Source organism: Papaver somniferum, chromosome 1, assembly GCF_003573695.1.
Source record: "Papaver somniferum cultivar HN1 chromosome 1, ASM357369v1, whole genome shotgun sequence".
NCBI lineage: Eukaryota > Viridiplantae > Streptophyta > Magnoliopsida > Ranunculales > Papaveraceae > Papaver > Papaver somniferum.
The window spans coordinates 199,151,195-199,174,417 of record NC_039358.1 but is presented as its reverse complement, the minus strand read 5'-3'; the positions used below and the strand labels follow the sequence as shown (position 1 = coordinate 199,174,417).

General features: G+C 36.5%; 1 protein-coding gene across 1 annotated transcript; it reads left to right on the top strand.

Annotated features, from left to right (window-relative positions):
• The first annotated feature begins 7,834 nt into the window (after window positions 1-7,834).
• On the top strand, window positions 7,835-15,006 carry LOC113311704. Its single transcript, XM_026560513.1, has 15 exons — window positions 7,835-7,917; window positions 8,021-8,148; window positions 8,226-8,345; window positions 9,356-9,541; window positions 9,623-9,784; window positions 9,951-10,120; window positions 10,203-10,355; window positions 10,470-10,837; window positions 10,989-11,177; window positions 12,944-13,057; window positions 13,186-13,397; window positions 13,485-13,695; window positions 13,845-14,082; window positions 14,186-14,336; window positions 14,419-15,006. The coding sequence occupies exons 1-15, from the start codon at window positions 7,854-7,856 to the stop codon at window positions 14,713-14,715; spliced, it is 2,763 nt and encodes a 920-aa protein (XP_026416298.1). The 5' UTR covers window positions 7,835-7,853; the 3' UTR covers window positions 14,716-15,006.
• Window positions 15,007-23,223: the final 8,217 nt, after the last annotated feature.

The following is a 23,223-nucleotide window of genomic DNA, read 5'->3' as shown; positions in this document are numbered from 1 at the left end:
ATATGCAAGAGTAACCAAATCACTAGCATGTGATGGGATCAGTGACTAGATAAGAAAGAAATTAAGTAATGATCATGTAAGGGAACAGAAGTAACACCTTCAGCATATGAGCATATAAAATATGATATTTCTTTTCTTTCATTCTCTCATCCTAATACAGTTATACATCCAGAACAGAGATCATTACATTCATTCGATTCAAGAGGTTGTACTTTATACCTGTTTCGCGATTGATAAATGTAACTTGGGTTTATGCAAACCAACAGATGCTGCTCCCGCGAACCGAATTTAGCAACACAGTACTACCGATTTCAATCGTTGTTTCCTTGCAAAAATGAATTTTTAGTCACTCCTTCTCTATGAATGCTGTTGTCCTAGTATCCCTTGCTCTCTCAAAATTTTTCTGAGGACGTTCATATCTTCCCTGATTCCAGTTCTGGCTCTGCCCCTGGTATGGTCCCGTGGGTAATGCAATTACTGATGCAACTGACACAATATTCATTTGATTTTCATCTGTAAATGTGGCACTTCCGCAATTATTCTCATTGGAGTCCTCCGAATTGGCCAACCTTGTCATTATGCCCGTGTCTAATGCATTTTCAATCTGTGAACAGACCTTCCATAAAGAGTGTAATGTTGGATGGTAAGATGATATCAACCGGTTCCAATATTCATGGTTCAAACAGTTCATTATAATATCTACCATCTCTTTTTCGATTAACATCTCATCGATCTCTAATGCCTTGGTCCTCCATCGTGGAAAGAACTCTGTAAATGACTCAGTGGGTCCTTGTTTGACCGCCTCTAAGTGTTTCCGAGTAAACTGAATTTTAGGGACCAACATAAACCATCTCGCAAACATATCGACCATATCCTCCCAAGTCGAAACTAGACTTGGGTATGTCTTCATTAGCCACTTTAAGGCCGTACCGGTCAAACTTCTCTGAAACAACTGTACTAATAACCCGTCACAAATACCCAATGGTTTTAAGTACCCAACATACATGCGAATATGGGTTTTCGAGCACCCAGTTCCATCATATCTATCCATGTCCGGAAATTCAAATCCAGGAGGTAAACGAATATCAGTATAAGGATATATCCCATGTATATCTATTGTATCCTCACCCATTTTCTGCAAGGTCCTTTCGATCTTTTTGAGCCTCTGGGACAACTTTTTTTCTTGTGCCATGGTCTCCCCAATTTCATCAAAAATGTCATCTTTAACCTCTTCAAAACTATCCTCTTTAACCTTTTCATCATTATGGTAATTTTTGAGATTTTTCCTCATTCTTGACCCTTCATATTTTCCAATAATGGTTTCGAGAGTTAACTTCTTGGTCTCGGATTTCATCTCGGCTTTCAATTCATTGAACTTGGTATCCAACATATTTTTGAGTTGTGTGCGTAACCAGGTCATTGCCCCAGTGTCGCCAGTCATTTCATGTTCTTTGGTCACATTCCTGTTTTTCAAGGAAACAAAAGAATATATGGTAACACAAGGGTGCTTATGTCTCGGATTTTGTGCGATAATGAATGCAACTTATAATTAATACATGTGCATGCAGGTTTTACTAACTCATGGGTAGGCTTGGGCTACCTTAGCAGAATATACCTCAGACGTAGTCAAAACTAGTCTTCTTTGGTACTGGGCTAAGGCTTGTGGTGTTCAACTGATAACGCCAGAAGGGTTCAGCTTTACTAACCACGGATTTTCCTAAGACTTGGACTCGGACGATGCAAAATGAAAATGCAAGGTGAATGGGTGCGTGCAGTGCGTGTGTGCAACACCGAAATGTGCCAATTAAAATCCTAAAATACCAAATATGTTTCAAGTTAGATTCCGATCCCAAGTGAAATCGCCACTGTGATCACTTGGGGCATGACAGCATAATTATTTTGTATGGAGTAAGTTTATGCAAGACAAGAACTAAGGACATAAAACAAAATCACCCACCAGTGAGTTTATGGAAACGATAAAGAACCGAAGACATACAAATATTCACCAACCAATCGTATTAGTGTATTGATCTTCTTTGTTTCGGAGCATCATCATAGGATTAGACAAAAACAATGTAATAGATTAACTTCGAATTGGAACTACAAATACCGAAAACAAAAAGGAACTAGCACGCCTGTTTTGGCTATGAGTGATATTTGGATGTCACTTAGATTATTATTAAGGATCAACCAACGCTGCAGCTTCCGCAAGAAAGAAATAAAACGTATCCGAAACGATCCCCCACCTTTCTCAAGAATTAACTAGCTATTTATAGCTCTTCCCTATTTTTTACGACCGTAGGGTTAAATGATATCGATCTAACCGCTCATATCAAAAACCTAAATATTCTTTCTCACTCAATTAATATTATTTCTCAAATTAACAATTATTTTATCTCATTTTTCTAAATTATGGAAGATATCATTTTAATTCCTATGATTCTAGCTAAATGGGAAAGTCTTGGGATCAAAGCTAGAGATAATGTCAGACATTTTGTTTAAGGGTGTAATGGACGGCAAACCTATGAGGTTTTGGGCCCTAGTGGGTGGATTTCACATTTGGGTGGACTTAGTGGTCACCGTTCGGTGAAAAACTAATTAAGCTCAAGCTTGGATTCCCCTTCTGACCTAATGGACACATTTCGCGACGAAGGAAAATAATGTACGGCCATTGACATAGATATGGACTTTACGTACTAGGGAACTATTAGGCATTTTGGACTTGCATGAATGCATGGATGTTTAGTGGGCTATGAATTTATCTCTAGTGGGACAAGTCTGCATGTTTAGCATTTTCAGAGTCTAGGTAACCACGACCCTAATTTGGCACTCATTTTAGACCTCAATACCAAGACCATTCCGGATACGATTTTGCGGCGACATTCGTGACCGAGCAAAATTGGGGTGTCTACACCGAATCATTCCAATTCTACATTAAATGATTGTATCACACAAACCATGTAAAATGTTATTCGGAAATTTTCTCATGATATAAAATAAACTTGGTCGAAGCGAAAGCTTACCAACACATATTTCGAGAAATATGTAAGCGAGATATACTCAGCTCGAAGTTTCAAATGTGTATAGAGAAAACTATATCGTAACACGACTTATGTCTCAATATAGGAGATAGTAGAAATAGACTTTACAAGTGATAGATGAGTTCAGGTCTCCATATACCTTTTGCCGAAGAAGTTCAACAAGCTCCCCTTAGTAGTTCTTCTTCTTCAAGAGATGAACGCCGAGAGATCTAAGCTCAACTACATTATCTATATCCTAGTCCGAGACATCTATAAATAGGCTAGAAATCAAGACTTATAGTTTTGATCACTATCATTGACAAACATGATTGAGATAGCAACGCATGCGAGTTCGATCGAGCAATGCTCTAACAAAAATTGTTCTATAAAATCACCACCTTAATCATTTTACACATGCTCTTTAAGTTCAGTTTTTTCTCCACCTATGATGGTGATGAGTCTATGGACAGTAACCAACGGATTCCATATTCTTCTACTTCGGCTCATATCCCACTCTTTTTCATGATGTTGTACCTTACACTGGTTATGAGTATGCCATCGTTGTAAATGGTAAATTTCTCAAGATTACTCATATTAGTGCTTCTATAGTTTCCACCTACATGTTGATTTTGTGTCGAAGAATGTTATTTTGGTTCCTTCTTTATGCAAAAACCTTATTTGTGTTGCTCAGTTCACCAAAGATAACCATGTGTCACTTGAACTATTTGATTGGGGATACAATGTTAAGAATCTCAAAACAAATAAAGTGGTGGTAGAAGGACCAGTTTGTAATAATCTTCATCCTATACAACCTACCTCTTTGGTGTCCCTTACTTCCACTTTAGTTGATCCTTCAATTTGGTACAAAAGTCTAGGGCACCCAGGTAGCAAAATCTTGAGTAAGTTGCATAACTCCACTGCTATTAAACTCTCTTCATCTTCTATTACAACATTTTATCATGAGTGTTAGTTGGGGAAACATTACAAATTTCCATTCGCTCCTCTATAAAAGTCACCACTTCTCCCTTACAATTTATTCACTGTGATATATGGGATCCTGCACCTGTTTAGTCTATTGATTGTTTTAGGTACTACATATTATTTTTTGATGATTATAGTAGATATAATTGGATTTATCCCTTGACTGCTAGAACTGACAGTTTATAATGCTTTCAACACTTCAAGTTCACAAATGAGAATCTCTTAAATTCTTCATTATCTCTTTTCAATGTGATGGTTCTCTTGAACTCAACAAAGGACCCTTTAAAGATTCTTGACTCTTGTGGCAATACTATCAGAATTTCATGTCCTCATACTCAAGATCAAAATGGTCTTGCTGAGAGGAAGCATAGACATATCACTGAGATGGGCAATACTCTGGCATTTCAAGCCTTTTTGCTTAAACATTTTTGGTTTGATTCCTTCTTAGCAGCTACATTTCTTATAAATAGAACTCCTAGTAAACTTCTTCACTATATTAGTCAATTTCAAGTTCTTTTTGACACCTTACCTGAATATAGTTTCCTCAGGGTGTGTGGATGTAGCTGCTATCCAAATTTATCTGATTACAGGACTAAAAATTTGAGTCTTAAGTCCATAGCCCTTTCTACTTAGGATATAAATGCTTTGACCCTCTTACTAAAAAGACATTTGTATCCATAAATGTCACTTTTGATGAGACAACTTTTCCCTTTGCTAATGATACTCCAATTCCTTTTTCTCCTTCTGATTCTTAACTTGTAACCTTCCAAATTGGAAATTTTTTTTTGCCTTAAACGCCAAGCTCTTCTCTTTCTGCGCCACCACCAACTGTCACACCTCCTTGTTCTGGCGATGCTCCTAATACTGTTCCTCCCACACACAATCCATTTCAAGTCATAACAATTACTACTAGAGTGTCTAGAGGAATCTATAAGCCTGGAAACTTCCCGATTTTTTTTCCCATACATATACCGTTCTCACTTTACCGATGGCTTTCAATCTATGCCGACATCTGAAGTAGAACCTATACCTTATAAAGAAGCTTCAAAGAATCCAAAGTGGATTGTAACAGTCATAAATGAGAACACAACTCTCAAGGAAAATGAAATATGGGTTTTAGAACCATTTGTAGAGGGAATGAATTTTTTAGGAAACAAGTGGGTCTACAAAATCAAATACAACTCTGACGACACTGTGGAAAACAACAAATCTAGGTTTGGGGACATACTCAACAAGATGATGTTGATTATTCAGAGACCTTCAGTCCTATTGTTAGGATTACAACTATTAGGTGTATGTTGAACGTTCCAGTCACTCATGGCTGGGATATTAGGCAGTTGAATGTATTTAGTGCCTTCCTTTATGGGTTGCTTAAAGAAGATGTTTATATGACTCACCTAAAGGTTTTGTTGATGAGCATAGACCTGACTATGTCTGTCATCTTAATAAATCTGTCTATGGCCTCAAACAAGCTCTTAGAGCTTGGTTTGAGAGATTTAGTCTCTTTCTTGACAATAATGTATTTCATAAGTCAGTCAGTGATCACTCATTGTTCTATTATACTTCTGGTGAGCAACATATACTCCTTCCATTATATAAAGATGATATAATTCTCACTGGTTCTTCACCAGCATTATTGGTCTCTTTTATAGGTGTTTTGAGCAAGGAATTGTCTATAAAGGAACTGGGTCCTCTACATTATTTTCTTGGCATTGACTGTTCCAGGTCTTCTACCTCTATTCTTCTTACACAGATATGCTGACTGGTATCTCTGCAAGTACTCCTATTACTGCAGGACCAAGACTATCTTTATATAATGGTGATCCTCTTGATGATGTTGGATTCTACAGGAGTCTAGTTGGAGGGATACAATATCTCGCATTTATTAGTCATGAATTTTGTTTCTTAGTCAACCATGTCTCTCAGTTTATATATGGATGCACCCATTACTTCTCATCTACAACCAGTAAAGACTAAAGAGGATTTCAATATATGTCAAGGGTAGAATTACATGTGGTGTTACTCTCTTTGCTAGAAATTGTGATATTCTTACATCATAATTATCTAATTCTGATTGAGAAGGATTCCCTGATACTAGGAAATCTACTAGTGGTTACTGTATTTACTTGGGAAATTCTCTTATTTCCTGGTCCTCTAAAAAGCATCCAACAATTCCTCGTTCCAGTACGGAGGCAGAGTATAAGTCCTTAACAGTCACCAGTGCAGAGCTTTTGTGGATATCATACTTACTTAAAGAGTTGGGTGTCTCTCTGTCTAGACCTGCCACACTTTACTGCGATAATATTGGAGCCAACAGCTTAGCTACAAATCTTGTCTTTCATGCTCGTACCAAAGCATGTGGAGATTGACTATCACTGTATTAGAGAAGTAGTTGAAGATAGCTTTCTGAAGTTAGCTTACGTTCCATCTCAACATCAATTGGAAGATGTATTTACTAAATGACTTGGAGAAGTTATGTTTCATTTATGTATGTTTGTACCCAAAATTATTTTTAGGCACAAACTCGATGATTTCACGATGATTATTGAATACTAGGGTAAAATTGGGGTTAGAAACGAATTGAAGGAAAACAAAGAACAAAGAACACAAGGAATTTAACGTGGTTCGGCATTGTGCCTACGTCCACGGATGAATCTCCCTAAGGAGAATTATTTTATTGATTGGATTACAATAGTTTTGTTTGGGTATGATCCGCTCCCCCTTTTAGGTTTTCTGTCCCCGTATTTATACAAGAATCTCCGTATTCTAGAACTTTCTTCTGGGGTTTCAAGTGGAAACGGGCCTCTGGAAATGGATCACCAAACTGGACCAACCTTTTCTAGCTACTAGGCTTGTGCCGACAAATATTTCCCGCCAATAGTGATGTAGTTAGCCCGCAACCGTACCCCAATATTATGGTACAAACAATGTATTCGCTAGCTAATGCCTTTGTTGAGACATTATACCGAGGGGAAGCATTAGATGATATAAGTGTAAACTTATTGTTAGTTTTCTTTATGTTTGCCTTGTATTTGGTCTGTCCACTAGTAGTTCACTATTTGCTATAAATAGTAAAACCATTGCCCTTCTCTTGTAACCTTTCACATACTTCTCGATACAACTGTGTTTGGTTCCTGCACCTCACAACTAGATCCACTATATTGTTAGCCTCCAATGTTTCGTAACCCACTTCAGCGGGATTGCAAAAAAAGATAACGGAACTTTCGTATTGGAGTTCACAATAATGCAAACACTACAGCAGTCAAAATTTCGAATTGGATCCAAATAAAAAGTTTACGACTATGCACTGTTTGAATAGTCCAAGTTTTTGCGATGACCTGGGTTGTTTTAAGAGATATCTATGTATCGATAATGTAAGGCCAATAATGTACAAACGGATATTTATGTGATCCATTTGATCGATAATGTAAGGCGGCTAATAAGGAATATCTTCGTGCCTAATAACGACTTTTCGAACACTTGCCCACTTGCGGCAAACAGAATTTTAGGCGTTAAACTCCATGGGCCTTAAAAGACGGTCGATGTGCCTTGCCTTTTGTCATACTCCATCTTGACGAAGAACTTGCTATGGTTTTATTCAGAAAGAGGACCTATCATAACCAACTGTTACAGCTCATAGCATTAGCCTTATTATACTAAGTCACTGTTACAGCTAATAGCATTAGACTTATTATACTAAGTCAAAGTCTTTGATCTAACGAGCCAAGCAGGGTATCTTTGACTGTTCTTCGTATACTACTCCACCCTCGCACTTGGACTACTTTAACTGCTATATAACTCTTCTTCAGCTTCTTCATTAGCATTGTGCCTTGTATTACTCCAGTAGCTCTCATGGATTCTGTTTCTTGGAAATGGCTTTTACTTTCAATGCTTTTCATTTCTTGGGCACGCTCCGGTACTTAAAATCAAAATTACTTTCGTTTGTTTTTTTCCCCAATTCTTAGTTGTTGTTTCAGTTTCACGAAATGTTAATTAGTGTGTTCGTTTTATGGTTTCAGCTTTGTGCGTCGTGGATGGAATTAAGGGTGGGAAAGTAAGAGGTGTGAACTTGGGTAATTGGTTGGTTGTTGATGGATGGATGAGTAAACCTTCACTCTTTGAGGGCATTGCCAATCGAGATATGCTTGTAAGTATTCTTTCTGTGATAATTCTTAAGTTCTTTTAGTTATTGAGATTGTGTATATATCGAAGTTTATATTGCAGGACGGAGCAGAGTTCCGGTTGAAATCTGTGAGCTTAAATAAGTATGTAAGTGCAAAGGAGGGAGGAGGTGCAGGCGTCTTTGTCGACCAAGACAAAGGCGATTCTTGGGAAACTTTCAAAGTAAGACGGTCACAGAAATTTAGTATTCCTCCATCCCTTAGTATAATAAAAATTTAAGCTGTGTGTGTATATATTCCTTAGTGCTGCAAGGACCGATCAGACCCGCAAGACCAACACAAAACCGACTCCAGAAAACCAAGTTAAAACCAAACCGATGATCCTCATATTTTCAGATTGTTTTTGAACTTAAAAAAAGTGTATAAACAAGATACTTTTTCGATCGTTTTTTTTTTCTGCAGATTAAAATTCTCAATTAGATCTAGATTCAAACAACTGTTGTTGTAGCAGTAGTTGAACAACAATAACTTTAAACTGGAACTCTATATGAATCTTAAGTGGATCAAAGAAAAGAACTGATAATTTTGTAACATTAAAAACAATCTTTTTCGGCATTTTTAAGAAACAAAAAAGACTAGCGTTTTCATGAACCGATCGGTCAAATCAGCAACCGACTAGGTGCGGTTTGGTGATTAGTTTTGCCTAAAACCGGACCCAACCGTTGTGCATCCCTGGACTCCTGGAGCATCTCCAACGGGAGGTTTCTAAATTCCTAAATTTAAGGCCACATAGGATTTACACATTTTTTACAAAAAAAAACTTCTCCAACGGAGATGTGACGTAGGATGTTAGGATGACGTGGTGAGTTAATTATTTAGACATCCTCTAGTGCATCCTCTAGTTTTAGAGGTTCTTGTAGAGATGTGATAAATTTAATCAAAGGTTTTATCCAATCAAATTAATGTTAAATCAACCGAAAACAAAATATATGTAACAAAAAAAAGTGGTTTAACCAATTAGATAAACACGAGTAGATTTTACTTGATCCTAACATTTACTAGTTGGAGATGTAATCTCTTTCAAATTCCTTTTATATAGGAAATTTTAGATTTCACATTTTGTAAGGATGTTTTTCTACACCAACCACGTAGGAAGCACATCACAACTCATTGGAGATGCTCTTAGGCATACCAGAGGAGGAATTTAAATCATAACGCTACACTCTGTTGCAGTTATGGAGGGTATCTCCATCGGAATATCAGTTTCGTGCTCTAAAAGGACAGTTTCTATCCTGTACTGGAAAAGGGGCCTCTGTCACCGCAACATCAAAATCACCGTCTTTGAATGAAACATTTACTATCGAAAGATCTAGCTATGGTCGAGTTATTATTAAACATTCTAGCGGTGTATATCTGCAGGTTTGACACTCTCAGCAATTCAATCTTCTCACTTGACAATCGGTTGTGGTGACTTATATCATATATCTATGACATTTTTAGGCATCTTCTAAAAATGAGCTCAAAGCAGACTATGTTGGGAAGCCAGGATTTACTGATGGTAACGCAGCTATATTTAATATGACTTTTGTTGGTAACTATTTGCAAGGAGAGTACCAGCTCTCCAATGGGCATGGACCAAAAAATGCAACAAAAGTGCTTACGGTAATTTTCTATGTCCCTTATCTTTTAACAACTTGCATTACTTGCTCGTATATGAGAAATTACAACTTAATAGTTGTTGATTGATTTGAGTGTGATTGAAACCTCTAGATGATAGGGGACACAGTAGAATATGAAATGATCTAATAAAGTGTTACTTGAATCGCAGGAACATAGGAACAGCTATGTTACTCGAGACGACTTTCAGTTTCTTAGAGAACATGGTATAAACACTGTGAGGATTCCTGTTGGGTGGTGGATTACCAAAGATCCCAATCCACCAGCCCCTTATGTTGGGGGAAGTTTGGCAGCTCTAGATAATGCATTCAAATGGGCACAGTGGGTCTCTCTTTCTTTTTTATATTGTCATCCTAATTCATAGTTTTTGCGAATTGACTAATTACGTAAACTTGTTGGGCAGGGAGTTTGGCTTAAAATGCATAATCGTTCTTTACGCAGCTCCTGGTTCCCAAAATGGAAAGCAACACACTTCTAGTCGTGATGGTTCTATTGACTGGCCGATATCCGATAATATTCAGCAAAGCCTTGATGCTATAGAATTCCTAGCTTCCAAGTAAAATATGTTTATCTCTCACGTATTAACAATAACTCCGACAGTTACCTGGTCACTTTTAAATTTTAATGTGTTTTATATGCTCCTAATGGACATGTCATCTTTCGTTCCCAGGTACGGGAACAATTCAGCTCTATTGGGGATATCCCTTTTGAATGAACCACATTCTCCTGATGTACCTTTCAATACCTTACAAAAGTACTACAACGACGGATATGACATTGTAAGGAAACATTCAACCACAGCTTACGTAATAATGTGTCAGTTGAGAGGAGATGATGGTGCAGACCCAGACCCAGCAGTGCTTTATAACGCTAACACTGGTAATGGCAAGTCAAACGTTGTGGTGGACTTGCTCTACTATAATCTATATCCTTCATTAGCTAATATGAGCCTACAGGAGAATATCAATTACTTATATGGTACTAGGAAAACTCAAATGAATTCCCTAAACGCCGCTGAGGGACCATTGGTGTTTATTGGTAAGGCTTTGTTTGAAGAAACGTACTTTGTGTTTATTGGATGTTCTTATTTATAACTAATTGCCTGACAACTCAAAATAAGAAAAGCAGTTTGTTCATAGCAACATTAAAAACGAAAGTCATATATTGTTTTGTTGGAAATGAATTACAGGGGAATGGGTGAACGAATTTGGCAGAGGCAAGTGGTCTCAGAAGGAATATCAAAAGTATGGTAGTGCACAGTTAGATGTGTATGGTTCAGCTTCTTTTGGATGGGCATATTGGACACTCAAGAATGATGTTGTGGAGACATGGTCTTTCATGTGGATCATCAACAACAATTACTTCCAGTTAACTGCAGGTAATGACCCGCCCCTTAGTGTACTCCAAGTTACGCCACAGAACTAATTAGCCTCATAAAAAGAATAAGAAAAAGATTAAAAAAAGAAAAAAAAAAACAAATTCAATTTGGAATTCATGATGTGACAATATTTAGATGGGGGCATTTGACAACGTATGATTGGTTTAAAAATTACAAAACTCAAAAAGAAAAAACCTAGCTTACCGTGTTTGGAATATTATGGAAGTCCAAATTCAATTTGGAAATCGAGTACGTACCGTATTATGACTCTTTTTTATAAAAGGGGAAAAATCCACATATTTCACACATATTTTCTTCGAAATAAAAGGAAAAAATAAAAAAAATTACACATATTGTCCACCTATTTAATTTATTTTACCCGCGACGCCAAATAAAAAATACACCAAATCAAAAATGCTTCGTCATGGAGCGGGGCGAAGCCCTGCACACGCCAAATTAAAAAAAAAATGCCCAGTGTGTAGCACGGCCATAAATCTAGTTGAACCAAAATAGCACGACTGGTGTGCACGGGGCTTCGCTCCGCCCCGTGACGATGTATTTTATATTTGGTGTGACGAGGCGAATATATTAAATAAGTGGAGAAAAGATAGAAAGTATGTGGGGATTTGATTAAATTTTTCCTTTTATTTTTGCAGATATTTATTTTTTCTTTTATTTTCGCATAAAATATGTGTGAAATATGTGGTTTTTTCTTTTTTTTGCCTTGTATGTATTAATTTTGAAAAGAGTCATAATATGGTAGGTATTCGAATGAAATTGGACTTCCATAAAATTCCAAACACGTTAAGTTAAGTTTTCCTCATTTTGAATTGTAACTTTTTAACCAATTACACGTTGCCAAGTGTCCTCACCAAAACTCAAAAAAGGACAATTTCGCTCAATAAAAAACGGATCCTTGGAACTTTATTTGTCTAAGCCTTTAAATCTTTACGTACCTAAACCCTAATATAATAACTATCGTCAAACAATGCCTCTATATCATAAAACAAACACTGCAAACACAATTGGACCAAACTAGCTAGCAGATTCTAACTTGAAATTCTTCTCGAAAATCCGATAGAAATCATAAACAACATCGTTTTCAGCAAACATGTGTCAGAAAGACTCTTCAAAATAGATGCAATCTTCCTCTTCAATTACTGCTGAAACGTTTGATGTAGTATTTGAATTGATGTCTTTCATTCTTTGTACAGACGCCTTCTTTTATCAATGCGAATCAAAAGAATTGAAATTAGGTCTTTCATTACACCACTATATTAATTGATAAGCCCCAAACTTATCAATCAAGCATCAATGGTGGAATGAGATGAAATCACAGATGAGAAGGGAAGAAATCAGACTAGAAGAATTCATAGAAATCAGACCAGGAGATTACAGAAGAACATCAATACCATTTCATTCACAATCTTTACATATACTTACCAACACATATATAGGAATCTAGGATCTACGGTAACTGTTCAAACTACCGCTAACCAACTTAACAGTACACACGTGCATGCCATTACAATACGTAAACCGAACACCATGTGGACGTGTATCATTAAACTACTATGTCAAGGGTTACATAGGATGGTATCACACAATAACTAATTTAATTAACAAACTTCAAATGAAATCATCTTTATCTAGTGCTGACACATAAATTTGCATCTGAGGTGATCCCTCCCTTGCTCAACATGTTATGATGTCTTAGCCTGTATGCCTAGAATTGATTTTTGCTTACTACATCTCGAAATTTTCAGGCGGAATGGCGATAGTTTGGAAGATCATCGTACCTGTTTTCATTTCGGTGGCAACTATTATGTGCGTCTTAGGCTACATTTACCGGGTCAAGAGAAATAGGACTCGTAAAAGAGGTGGATATACCTTCTTCTTCTTTTTTTGACTGTTGATACTGCACATATAAACAACACCCATTAATGTTGTTTTTGCGACTGTCACCAATAAACTAAACTCACTTGCTTCCTTTGTTCGTGAATACCAGGAGCATTGAAAGGACTCCAGGGGGTGATAACAGATTTGCTGAAATCCAAGGCTACCTACAATGATAGGCCAGATAACTCGTTTGATGATGGTAAAACAGAAGGAGAAACACAGGAATTGCAAATATTTAACTATGCTTGTTTATCCAATGCTACAAACAATTTCTGCTTGAAAAATAAATTGGGTGAAGGAGGTTTTGGGCCAGTTTATAAGGTAAGTTTACATGTGCTTGATTATTTTAACAATAGGGGTCAACTTACTGGAAATTTCTAATCATTAAATATGGAGGATGGTTTTTAGGGTAAGTTGCAGAACCAGAAGGAAATAGCAGTGAAACGACTGTCTAAACACTCTGGACAGGGTATTGAAGAGTTCAAGAACGAGGTTGTATTGATCTCCAAACTTCAACACCGTAACCTTGTGAGACTTTTGGGTTGCTGCATTAGAGGAGCACAGTACATGTTAATTTATGAATACATGCCCAAGGGTAGCCTGGATACGTTTCTATTTGGTTCGTTTCTTTTCTACTTTGTTATTCAACCTACAAGCTACATTACCAAAATTTCTTTCAAATTTGTTCTATCTTTCCTGAATATGCTACTTTCATTATGAATCAATTTGCCACCATAGCTAATTCAAGAATGTGTGTATTGGCGACAGATCCAAGTAAGAAAGCACAACTAGATTGGGCTAAGCGCTTCAATATTATTGGAGGAATTGCTCGGGGCCTGCTTTACCTTCACCGTGATTCTCGTTTAAGAGTTATTCATAGAGATCTCAAAGTCAGTAATATTTTATTGGATGAAAATATGACCCCGAAAATTTCAGACTTTGGAATGGCACGCATATTTGGTGGCGATCAAATTATTGCAGAAACTAACCGGGTTGTTGGTACATTGTAAGCTCCATGTTTCCTTCATTCTACTCTTAAATTTTCAATGTCTCATCTTAGGTTACCTATATATGTATATTATATAACGTGTTCGTACAATCAAATGCAGTGGTTATATGTCTCCAGAGTATGTAATGGGCGGCACATTTTCGGAAAAGTCAGATGTGTTCAGTTTCGGAGTGTTGATACTAGAAATTGTGAGCAGTAAGAGAAATAACAGCTTTTACAAACCTGAACAACCTTCAAACCTCCTACTTCATGTAAGCATATCCGTCCACTCTTTAGTAGATAATTAATGAGTAATGGATTATTAGCTTACATAATTTGAAGTTTGCATTCCAGACTTGGGAACTTTGGAATGAAGGGAAGTGGCCAGAGGTTGTGGACGAGGCTTTGGGTGATTTGTATTCTTCATCAGAAGTGATAAAATGTATACATATTGGTTTATTATGTGTTCAAAATAGAGCAATAGACAGGCCAACCATGGCTGAAGTAGATATCATGCTTACCAGTGAGACTAATCGTCCATCTCCGAAAGAACCTCCGTATACTTTCCCGGCATCATCAGATAAGCCAGATTCGGGGCTAACTAGCTGCTCAAGTAATGATGTCACTGTCACCGCAGTTGAAGGTCGATAGGATGCTATGCCAAATATATATATACAAGGTCCTTTATGCCCGTGCGAATGAACGGGTTAGGTTCTGAAAAACTCTTTTTAATTTTTTGCTGGGAATTTTCTTCTAGATAAGTAATTACTTGCAAATTCTCCCCAAAGATTCCAATATTGTCCAGAATCTTTTGGAAAATATCTTATTTTTTTTTAATTTTCTCGTTTCATCCAAATCTCAATATGGTGATATACGGAATAAGCTGAATTTCATCCATATGTATCAAAAAGCCGAAAAATAATTTATGCTTGCTTGAAAATCTATCCAAGAGAAATGACTATGCATATTTGTTCATTGAAAATGCAATTTTAGTTCTTTACAGATTAAGAAATAAATCATTTACCAAAATGAAAAAACCAAAAAATTTGTGCACTAATCGGAGTATTTCGGAGCTCTGGTAGTGACTCAATGCTAGGTATTCCTGCACATTTTATCCAATCCCCTCCTATTCTAAATTCTTAGTTCCGCCCCTTCCTGAATCAGTTGATTGATATTATAAGCGGTGTTCACAGATGTCTCAATGAAGAACGGGACATTTTTCTCAACTTTCTCAGGGGCATTCTCATTAAACAATCCAAGCTAATGGACCATACCTTGTATAGGTGATAGCAAACATGACACGAAAAGCTTAAGTACCGGTCACAAACTTACCTCTATAGTGAGAGAAAGAGTATTCCTAAATTTGAAGGATTTAAAGCACAATCTTAGCCAATTAACACCACAGCTAATACCACAGCGAGGAAAGAATCTCAAGTGAAAAAAGGTCATTACAGTGACGTTTCCAAATGCGCTCCAAAAGAAATCAAAATGGATCGACGGTTACCTGATACACATTTGAAAGACGGAAATTAATAAGTAATCAAATAACCATCATGGTATCTGCCTTTGACGGCCGTTCTTCATATATCTATAATCGTACAGTGATGGATCTTTTTCATACATCTATATTCTGACTTTTGATGTCGGGTTAAACCAATCACGAAGCCAATAAAGATGCAACTTCTGCTAACACCTGAATTCCCTAGCAACACCAACTGCAACTGTAAGATATTCCTCAGAAATATAAATTAAATACTCGTCAAGTAACAGGAATCAACCAATTAATGTTTGGAAGGACGATATTATTTTTCTTCGGTAAAACAACGATATAGTAAAACTATCAATAAGAGAGGTTAAGATTTTTCATGGTTACATTTCTCTACTTTGTTATCACCACAAACACCTTTTTTCAGTGATTGTGCCACTTCATCAAATGCCACAACTTTCACCAAAGCTATTTTGTCTTCTGCATATTCAGCATTCCTTACCTTATTATTGGATGTAGAAATATTTTGTGAAACTTGTTGCATTCATCTCCGAGACCCGCGATTTGTATTTCGGACATGAATCGTATTTCCAACTGTCTTGAAGATGTGCTAACCATCTTAAAGATGTGCTTTTGAACTTCATCTTTCTCTTGTATCGAATAATTGTGCCACGATTGGAACAATCGCGAACCTCTGATATGGCCACTAATAATTGACCATAAAGAATTATTCATACAATATAAAAAAGGAAGAATTATTAGGTTACTTTCGGGTATCTATCGCCATATTTCTTAGTTTTTCAACCAATCCATCATATACGAACAACTCGTAGATTAAATGGTGATCAATATATTTCGACTTGTTTCCATTGCAAATTATTGATTAAACCTGAATGGAAATTACTCGGCACTAATCGATATCCCAAGATAGGCAAATCAAAAAAAATCTCCAAGTACGACGTTTGTTGCTGATGATATATTTAGGCTCTTCATGAAGAAAGATGCATCTTTCTACTCACACAGAACTCCAGATTGTCGGATCATGGTTGTGTCTCCTCGTTGCACGCTATACTAACGAGAACATTAGGTCTTCCTCGAAAAGTCGTATCCCAAACTAATGGTGAAGTGCGGCAAGTGGTTCAATATTGACAAAACTGTTCACGGACTCTAAATACGGGTTATGACATGGCATCTGACATGGCTCTCTATTTTTGTGGTATTTCTGAAAATCGCTGTCCTTCCGCCACATAGGATAGATGGATTCCCCTTTATATATAAGAAGAATTGATTGATAGTTCTATCATTGGAAGTTCGGAACATACATATTTTATCAACTACGCCACTACGCCAGAACTGTTATTTTGGAATTGCATATAATTAATGTACATGACAATTGTGTACGGAAAAACAAGATCAAGTATACAACACAACTAGGAAGCCAAAATAGGGTGAATGTTATAATGGGGTTACCAAATTTTGACGGGGTAAAACCAAATCCATATAAAAACAAGATAAAAAAAAAATCGGAGTAGCAAAAGTGATCAAGAAATGACTAAGTTTGCATCACGGTCATAAAAATGCGCAGAATGACTTGTTGACGTACGGTTGGAAAAAGCTGTGAAATTATTAGAGAACCGAATAATTCATTGCACGTCACATCCACTTCAGCTTCGACTGCTCTTCTCCTGTGTTAACTGGATTATTGTGTTTCTCATGGGATCTGTTTCCTTCAACTGGCTTTTCATTTCATTTTTTTTTTTCGTTTTTCGGCACACTCTGGTAATCTTTGTTTTGTTTATTTTCCTATTTCTCACAGTTATGTTGTTTTTTTTTTTGGGTCATCAAGTGATAAGATCAACAAAAAAAAAATGATCAAAATTGTAGTAGCAGGAAATCCTACAACCACATCCCAGATGAATTTGGACAAGATCCTAAGTAATCATAATGGAATTCTTTATTATTTATCAAGATCTATAATGGGTTACAAGATAATACAATGACTTTACTTGGTCTCCAAATAGACTTTTTCTCTCTTAATTTCTTGTCTAACACTCATCTCAGATCTCTCTCTCAATACAAAGATTCCTTCCCGTTATATAGGGTACTACATAGTGGACGACAGCTAATAGATCCCCTATTTTCGGAATTACTGTACGTTACAATTGCTCATGTACATACACTCAATCTGGCACACTTTACTCCTTCGCACAGATCATCACACTTTACTTGTGACTATGCTGACATCATTAAATACGTCATCCTAATTTTAACATGTGCGATAATCCTCGCTTAAGACAAATGAAATTTACTTCACATACATAATCAATGTGCGATATTTCACTCCTACATTTTCCCTCTTCTCATTTCGTTCTCTTTATGAAGTGAGTGATATGAAGAATCTCCATCTAATAATATCGCACATGCTCGATTTTTCATATTCTGCTCTACCGACACATTTCCAGAATTTGAGCTTTCGTTTCTTACGCGTGTCTTTTTACCCACTCGTTATCTGACACATCCTTATAACCGTCTATTCCTATCCATTCATTCTTCGCATTAATGAGATAAAATCTCGAAAAACGAGAGTAAATTTTTCTTATATATCTTCTTTCATCTTATTTTTTCTTATTTTTTCCTTCCTCTTTCTTTTCCCATGCTTCTACATTTTAGCTGTAATTTTCATTTGTGATCTGATTAAGATACATTTTACTGTGATTTCATTCACCTATATATCCCTCATTCCCATTCTTATAATGGCTCTAGCTGGTAAAAAGATGGAAGCTGAATTCACCAGGTTGAAAAGAGAATTTGCCACAAGAGGCTTTTCACTTTCTCTTCCTTCCCAATCTGATTATTCATCCAGACTCAATCTTGAGTTAATAAATTCTGAACAGTGGTCTAATCAAAAGATCATCATTTCATTAGGACAACTCCTGAATAATCTTCCCATTCCATTGTATAATCCGGAAATTCCCTTATTCTATAAAATTCTATCTGATGAACGATTCGCAAGAGGCATATTTCAATAGAGTGGTGATGCTATTAGAATAGATTTAGAATATTCTCGTCGCACAGCCGGATTAGGAACCTCTTATACTTATGAAGTGCGAAATGCATCATACCGTGATAAAGCCATCGACCCTTTAGAGTATACTGTTGATAATTATTTCAAAAATTACTATGTTGCGGTAATGAAGAATAATCAACAAAATAGGCCATTCGCTTAAGAAGGAAAGATGGTATCACTGAAGATCAGAAAATTATGCGAGATGTTGATTGGAATGATAAGTCTAATAGTACTGATCGCAGATCTAATGATTCATGCTGGCTTAATTGCCCTGTCATTTTAGTTGGTCCTTATGTATCTGGAAGAGCTGCTGATGGTTCTGATCTTCCCCTTCCTGCGAATCTTTCTGCTTATCAACCCTGGAAGTTTGTCTTATCTGATACTGAGAATAAGAAGATGGTATGAAATATTCGTATTATCTTTCATAATTTCGCATAACCCTGCTTTCTCTATTTCTTATCTTCCTACTCTTCTGATTTCAGGCTGCTAAGAAAGCCAAAACATCGCATAATGCATCATCTTCGTAGAATAATGAAGTAAGAAACATTCCCTTTCGTAACTTAAACAATATTGTTGCCTCTGTTTCTTATCTTGATTATTCGCGTACGTTAGAAACGAACCAAGAGTCTCGCATCTAAATGTGGGTCCAAGACTTCTTCTTTTGATCTTTCCAGGAAGCGTAAAGAATTCTACCCTTCTTCAAGTTCTGAATCCAGTGATGATGATATTCTTGCTTCTGAATATCCATCAATCTCTTCTTCAATGAAAGAATTATCCAACCTTTTTTCTGATCATATGTCGGCTCTTAATGATGGTGATCTTCAACACACTTTTGGTATGATCTTGAAAGTCTGCGATGCTCCTATTTTGGATGATCCATCTCTTCGCGGAGCTGCTTCTGTTGTAAACCAAAGTTTCCAATATGCGATTGGCTCCTTGGTAATATCTGCACCTTCATATTTTTTCTTATATTCTTTCTAATCTTCCTTTCCGACTCATAACATCTTTTTTATACTTTTACAGGTATCTCGTTTATCATATGCGGTTTCTTCGGATTATCAAAGGAAACTTCTCATCTTGGGAAAATAAAATACCAAACTTAAGGCTGAAAATTCTACCAACGTTGAATTACTTCGCAAGGCTCGAGAAAGAAATGAAGAAATTATTGGTATGTAATCTTTGATTTTTTTCATTCTCCTTGTTTTACGTAATAATTAGCATTCCTCATTTATTTATATTCGCAGATATTTATAACCTTTCCGATGAGGCATCTAACTTTTCTGACGAGGAAACCCTTTTAGAACATCTTAATTCTTCTTTAAACAATTATCCAACCAAAGGATTTGAAAACCTCAGCCTGGAAGAATTAAGGTTGAAGTATACTGCTCTTAGAATGGATCATAGACCCTTACTAACTACACTTAATAACTTCAAACGCCGTCTTCATGAAAATAAGGAGACAATTCAACTTTTGGAAGAAAAGAAGAATAAACTCATTACTGAAAAAGATGAGGTCGCTCTCAAGGGTGCGAAAGCATTAGAAAAATTCCAAGAAACTATCCTTAAAGTTCAAAATGAACGTGATTTAGCTTTGAGAGAAAAGAACGCACTCATTGATGAAAGAAATTTAATCCGTTCTCGACTTCTCATAGAAAGTGAAGCTGAATTTAATTGGGCTGCTAGAGTTCTGATTGATGCTAGAGAAAGTTTAGCCGTAAATGTGAGCCTTCAGTCTGAACATTCTGCGCTAGTTAAGGACATTATTTCCAATCACGAAGGTCATTTGCCTTTTCTTTCATATTTGTCATTTCTTGAAGATGACATCTCTTTTAAGTCTAACCATCTTGTTTATATTTCGCAGATAAAGAAAAGAATTATCTGGAGAAGATTTGAAGAATTAAAGACACAACTTGCTGCTAAAGAAAAGATACGTGTTGAAGAAACTGAGAATTTATCAATGGAGTTATCTGCTCGCAACTCCAAGTATCAGCAGTTAAAGAAGAATTATGTCCTCACTGTTTCAAATAATGGTAAGGATGCCATTCGCGCTCGTGATGCAGCAGTTAAAAAAGTCTGCGTTGATAATGGGATTCGTCTCTCTAAATATAAATTCGCAGATGTTCCTCCCAATGAAGTTGTTCATGATATTATTGATAGTGAAGAGGAATACGAAGAGTATGAAGAAGAAAGTAACTCTGAGGCCAAACATAATGATGAAGATAATTAATTATTTTTCACTTGATGTAAATTCTTTTTCTACCTCTTCTATATCTTCACTTCTTCTAGAATTTATTCTTTAATATATACCTCTAAAATGTTAACTTTTGTTCCTTAATTATTAGATCCCTTTAACTTATATTCGCATTCACCAATATTAAAGTTCTATCTTTTTCGCACATGCACAAGACTGTCAAATGGGGCAAATAGCACTCTTTTTATATTTGCATTCCCATTCTTGCCTCCGCTAGTTGTCACAGACTGATAGGAAGATGAATATATTATCATGCGAAACACTTCGCAGGTAACTTATTTCTTTCGACTCCTGCAAAACAAAGTTAACTTATACCGTATTTTTCTCGTGAGGTCTTATTTTTCCTTCCTAATTAAAGGTCTTATCTTGACCAAAATTTTCTTTGTTCTTGTGCGAAGAAATCGCAGGAAGTCTTTATATTGTAATATATCGATCCATTGATCTCGTCTTATCTTTTTCTTGCATTATTGCCTCTTCAGGTTTATCTTTTGCGTAAATATGACAAGTATTAATACTCCTGTGAGTAAAAAGCCTCATGACATATATGTCTTTTGACAAAATTCAGCTCCATAATAGAGGGTGTCGTCCTTATATTCCCACTGGTTGACCCTTCAAGGAAGCTTACCTCTACCAGGTTAAGGTTGGCTCCTCCAATCCGGTAATAAAACAACCAGTTGATTTCGCAATCTCTTATCCCTCCACCGATAAGGTTTATGGTTACGAGACCGTACCCTAAGTGGGGTATCTTTGGACCGAGTGCATCATAATCAGGACTTATCAAGAATGGCAAAGTAGGCTCCAACGCCCCCAGCATTCTTGACTCCACCGTGTACCTCGACGCCCTAATCGAGTTTTTTCACTCCTTAGGAGAGACTTTTTTACCTTAGTCTTCCAATCTAAGTCAATCAACTTAGACTGAAAATTTAAGGAACCTCTCCTGGATGGGCTTTTTCGTTTTTTCTCACCCCAAATCTCCATAACTCAAGTTCCAGGGTCGATATAGCTTTCCATGGAGATATGCTTATCAGGTTTCCCCAAATGTGACGTGCGATAGGTCTTACTTTTTGCCTCTTGCATTTATGCGAACTAGGGTGCACCTCGCAGTTGGATACCTCTCTTTTGTTGTTATATATTATGTTGCCTTATACTAAGGTCTTACTTTAAGGTCTTACATTTGCCTTTCTTGATATGATATCATCTTATGAAAATAGAAAATTTTCATTTCGTTCTTATTTGTGAGTTATATAACTGTAGTACATAGAATTCTTACTGATTTCTCATACATGAAGAAAGATATTCATATTACTCTTCTGCTCTTGTCTTCTTTTGTATTTCTTTAAGTTCATTGATGCTTCTTAGAACATTATTTCGCATCATATCTTCAATTTCCCCTATGCGAGTATCATCGCACATAGTATTTTTCTTCTGAGAACACAACTTCTGCCTCTGCACTCGCTCTCCTTCTTTAAAAGTAATTTCTCTGACTCGCTTGGTCTTATTATTCGCAGAAGATTCTGCTTCAATACCCTTCTTGTCTATCTTCCCATATTTAGACACTACATCCACCATTAATATTTCACCCCTTTGGCTATCCTTAGCATGTTGCTTCCAATTTCTTCGTTTGTATTCTCGCTCTTCGCACTTATCAATATAAATTTCCTGATAATTTCTACCTTCATTTGTATCTCCTCTTATTATACCTAAACCTTGAGGTAAAGGAAATTTTATGCATTGGTGAAATGTTTAAGACACACCCAAGATACTATGCAACCATGGTATCCTAATCAGAGTATTATATGGTGATTCAACATCAACAACACCAAATACGATTTATGTTGGCAGACTTCGCAGTGGTATTCTCATTTTTACTTCTCCTTTTGGCTTGTTCCCAGCGCCATTGAATCCATAAATTTTGTAAGTTGAAGGAATTAACTCGTCATCCCTTCGTCCCATAGTCTTGTATGTGTGATAGAAGAGAATAGCAACAGAACTCCCAGGATCCATGAGTATTCTATTTATAGCCCAAGTATTCGCTTCATCTTCTTCTTCATCATCATCATCATCATCTATATTTGTTTTTGGATTAATTCCCAACTTTACCACTAATGGACATTCATGTAATTCTCCTCCTCCAGGTGTTTCTTCCGCACTGTACGAAATGGCCTGCTTTTACCAATCCTTTAGTAGTGATATCTTCGCAAGATTAAGGATTTCTCTTCCATCATTATCTCTCGCATATACACGACTTAAGATGTTGTCATGGAAATCTTTTATATTTTTGAAAGAGTATATAATCGAATTGCAATATAGATTCTTTGCCTTCGCACCTACTTCAATTACAAATGTATTCTTTCC

Bases quoted from the DNA above. Each gene is read 5' to 3' on its own strand.
- LOC113311704 (XM_026560513.1), top strand. From the start codon at position 7,854: ATGGATTCTGTTTCTTGGAAATGGCTTTTACTTTCAATGCTTTTCATT. The intron at 10,356-10,469 runs GTAAAATATGTT...TTTCGTTCCCAG, and splicing joins ATAGAATTCCTAGCTTCCAA to GTACGGGAACAATTCAGCTC. The intron at 10,838-10,988 runs GTAAGGCTTTGT...AATGAATTACAG, and splicing joins GGGACCATTGGTGTTTATTG to GGGAATGGGTGAACGAATTT.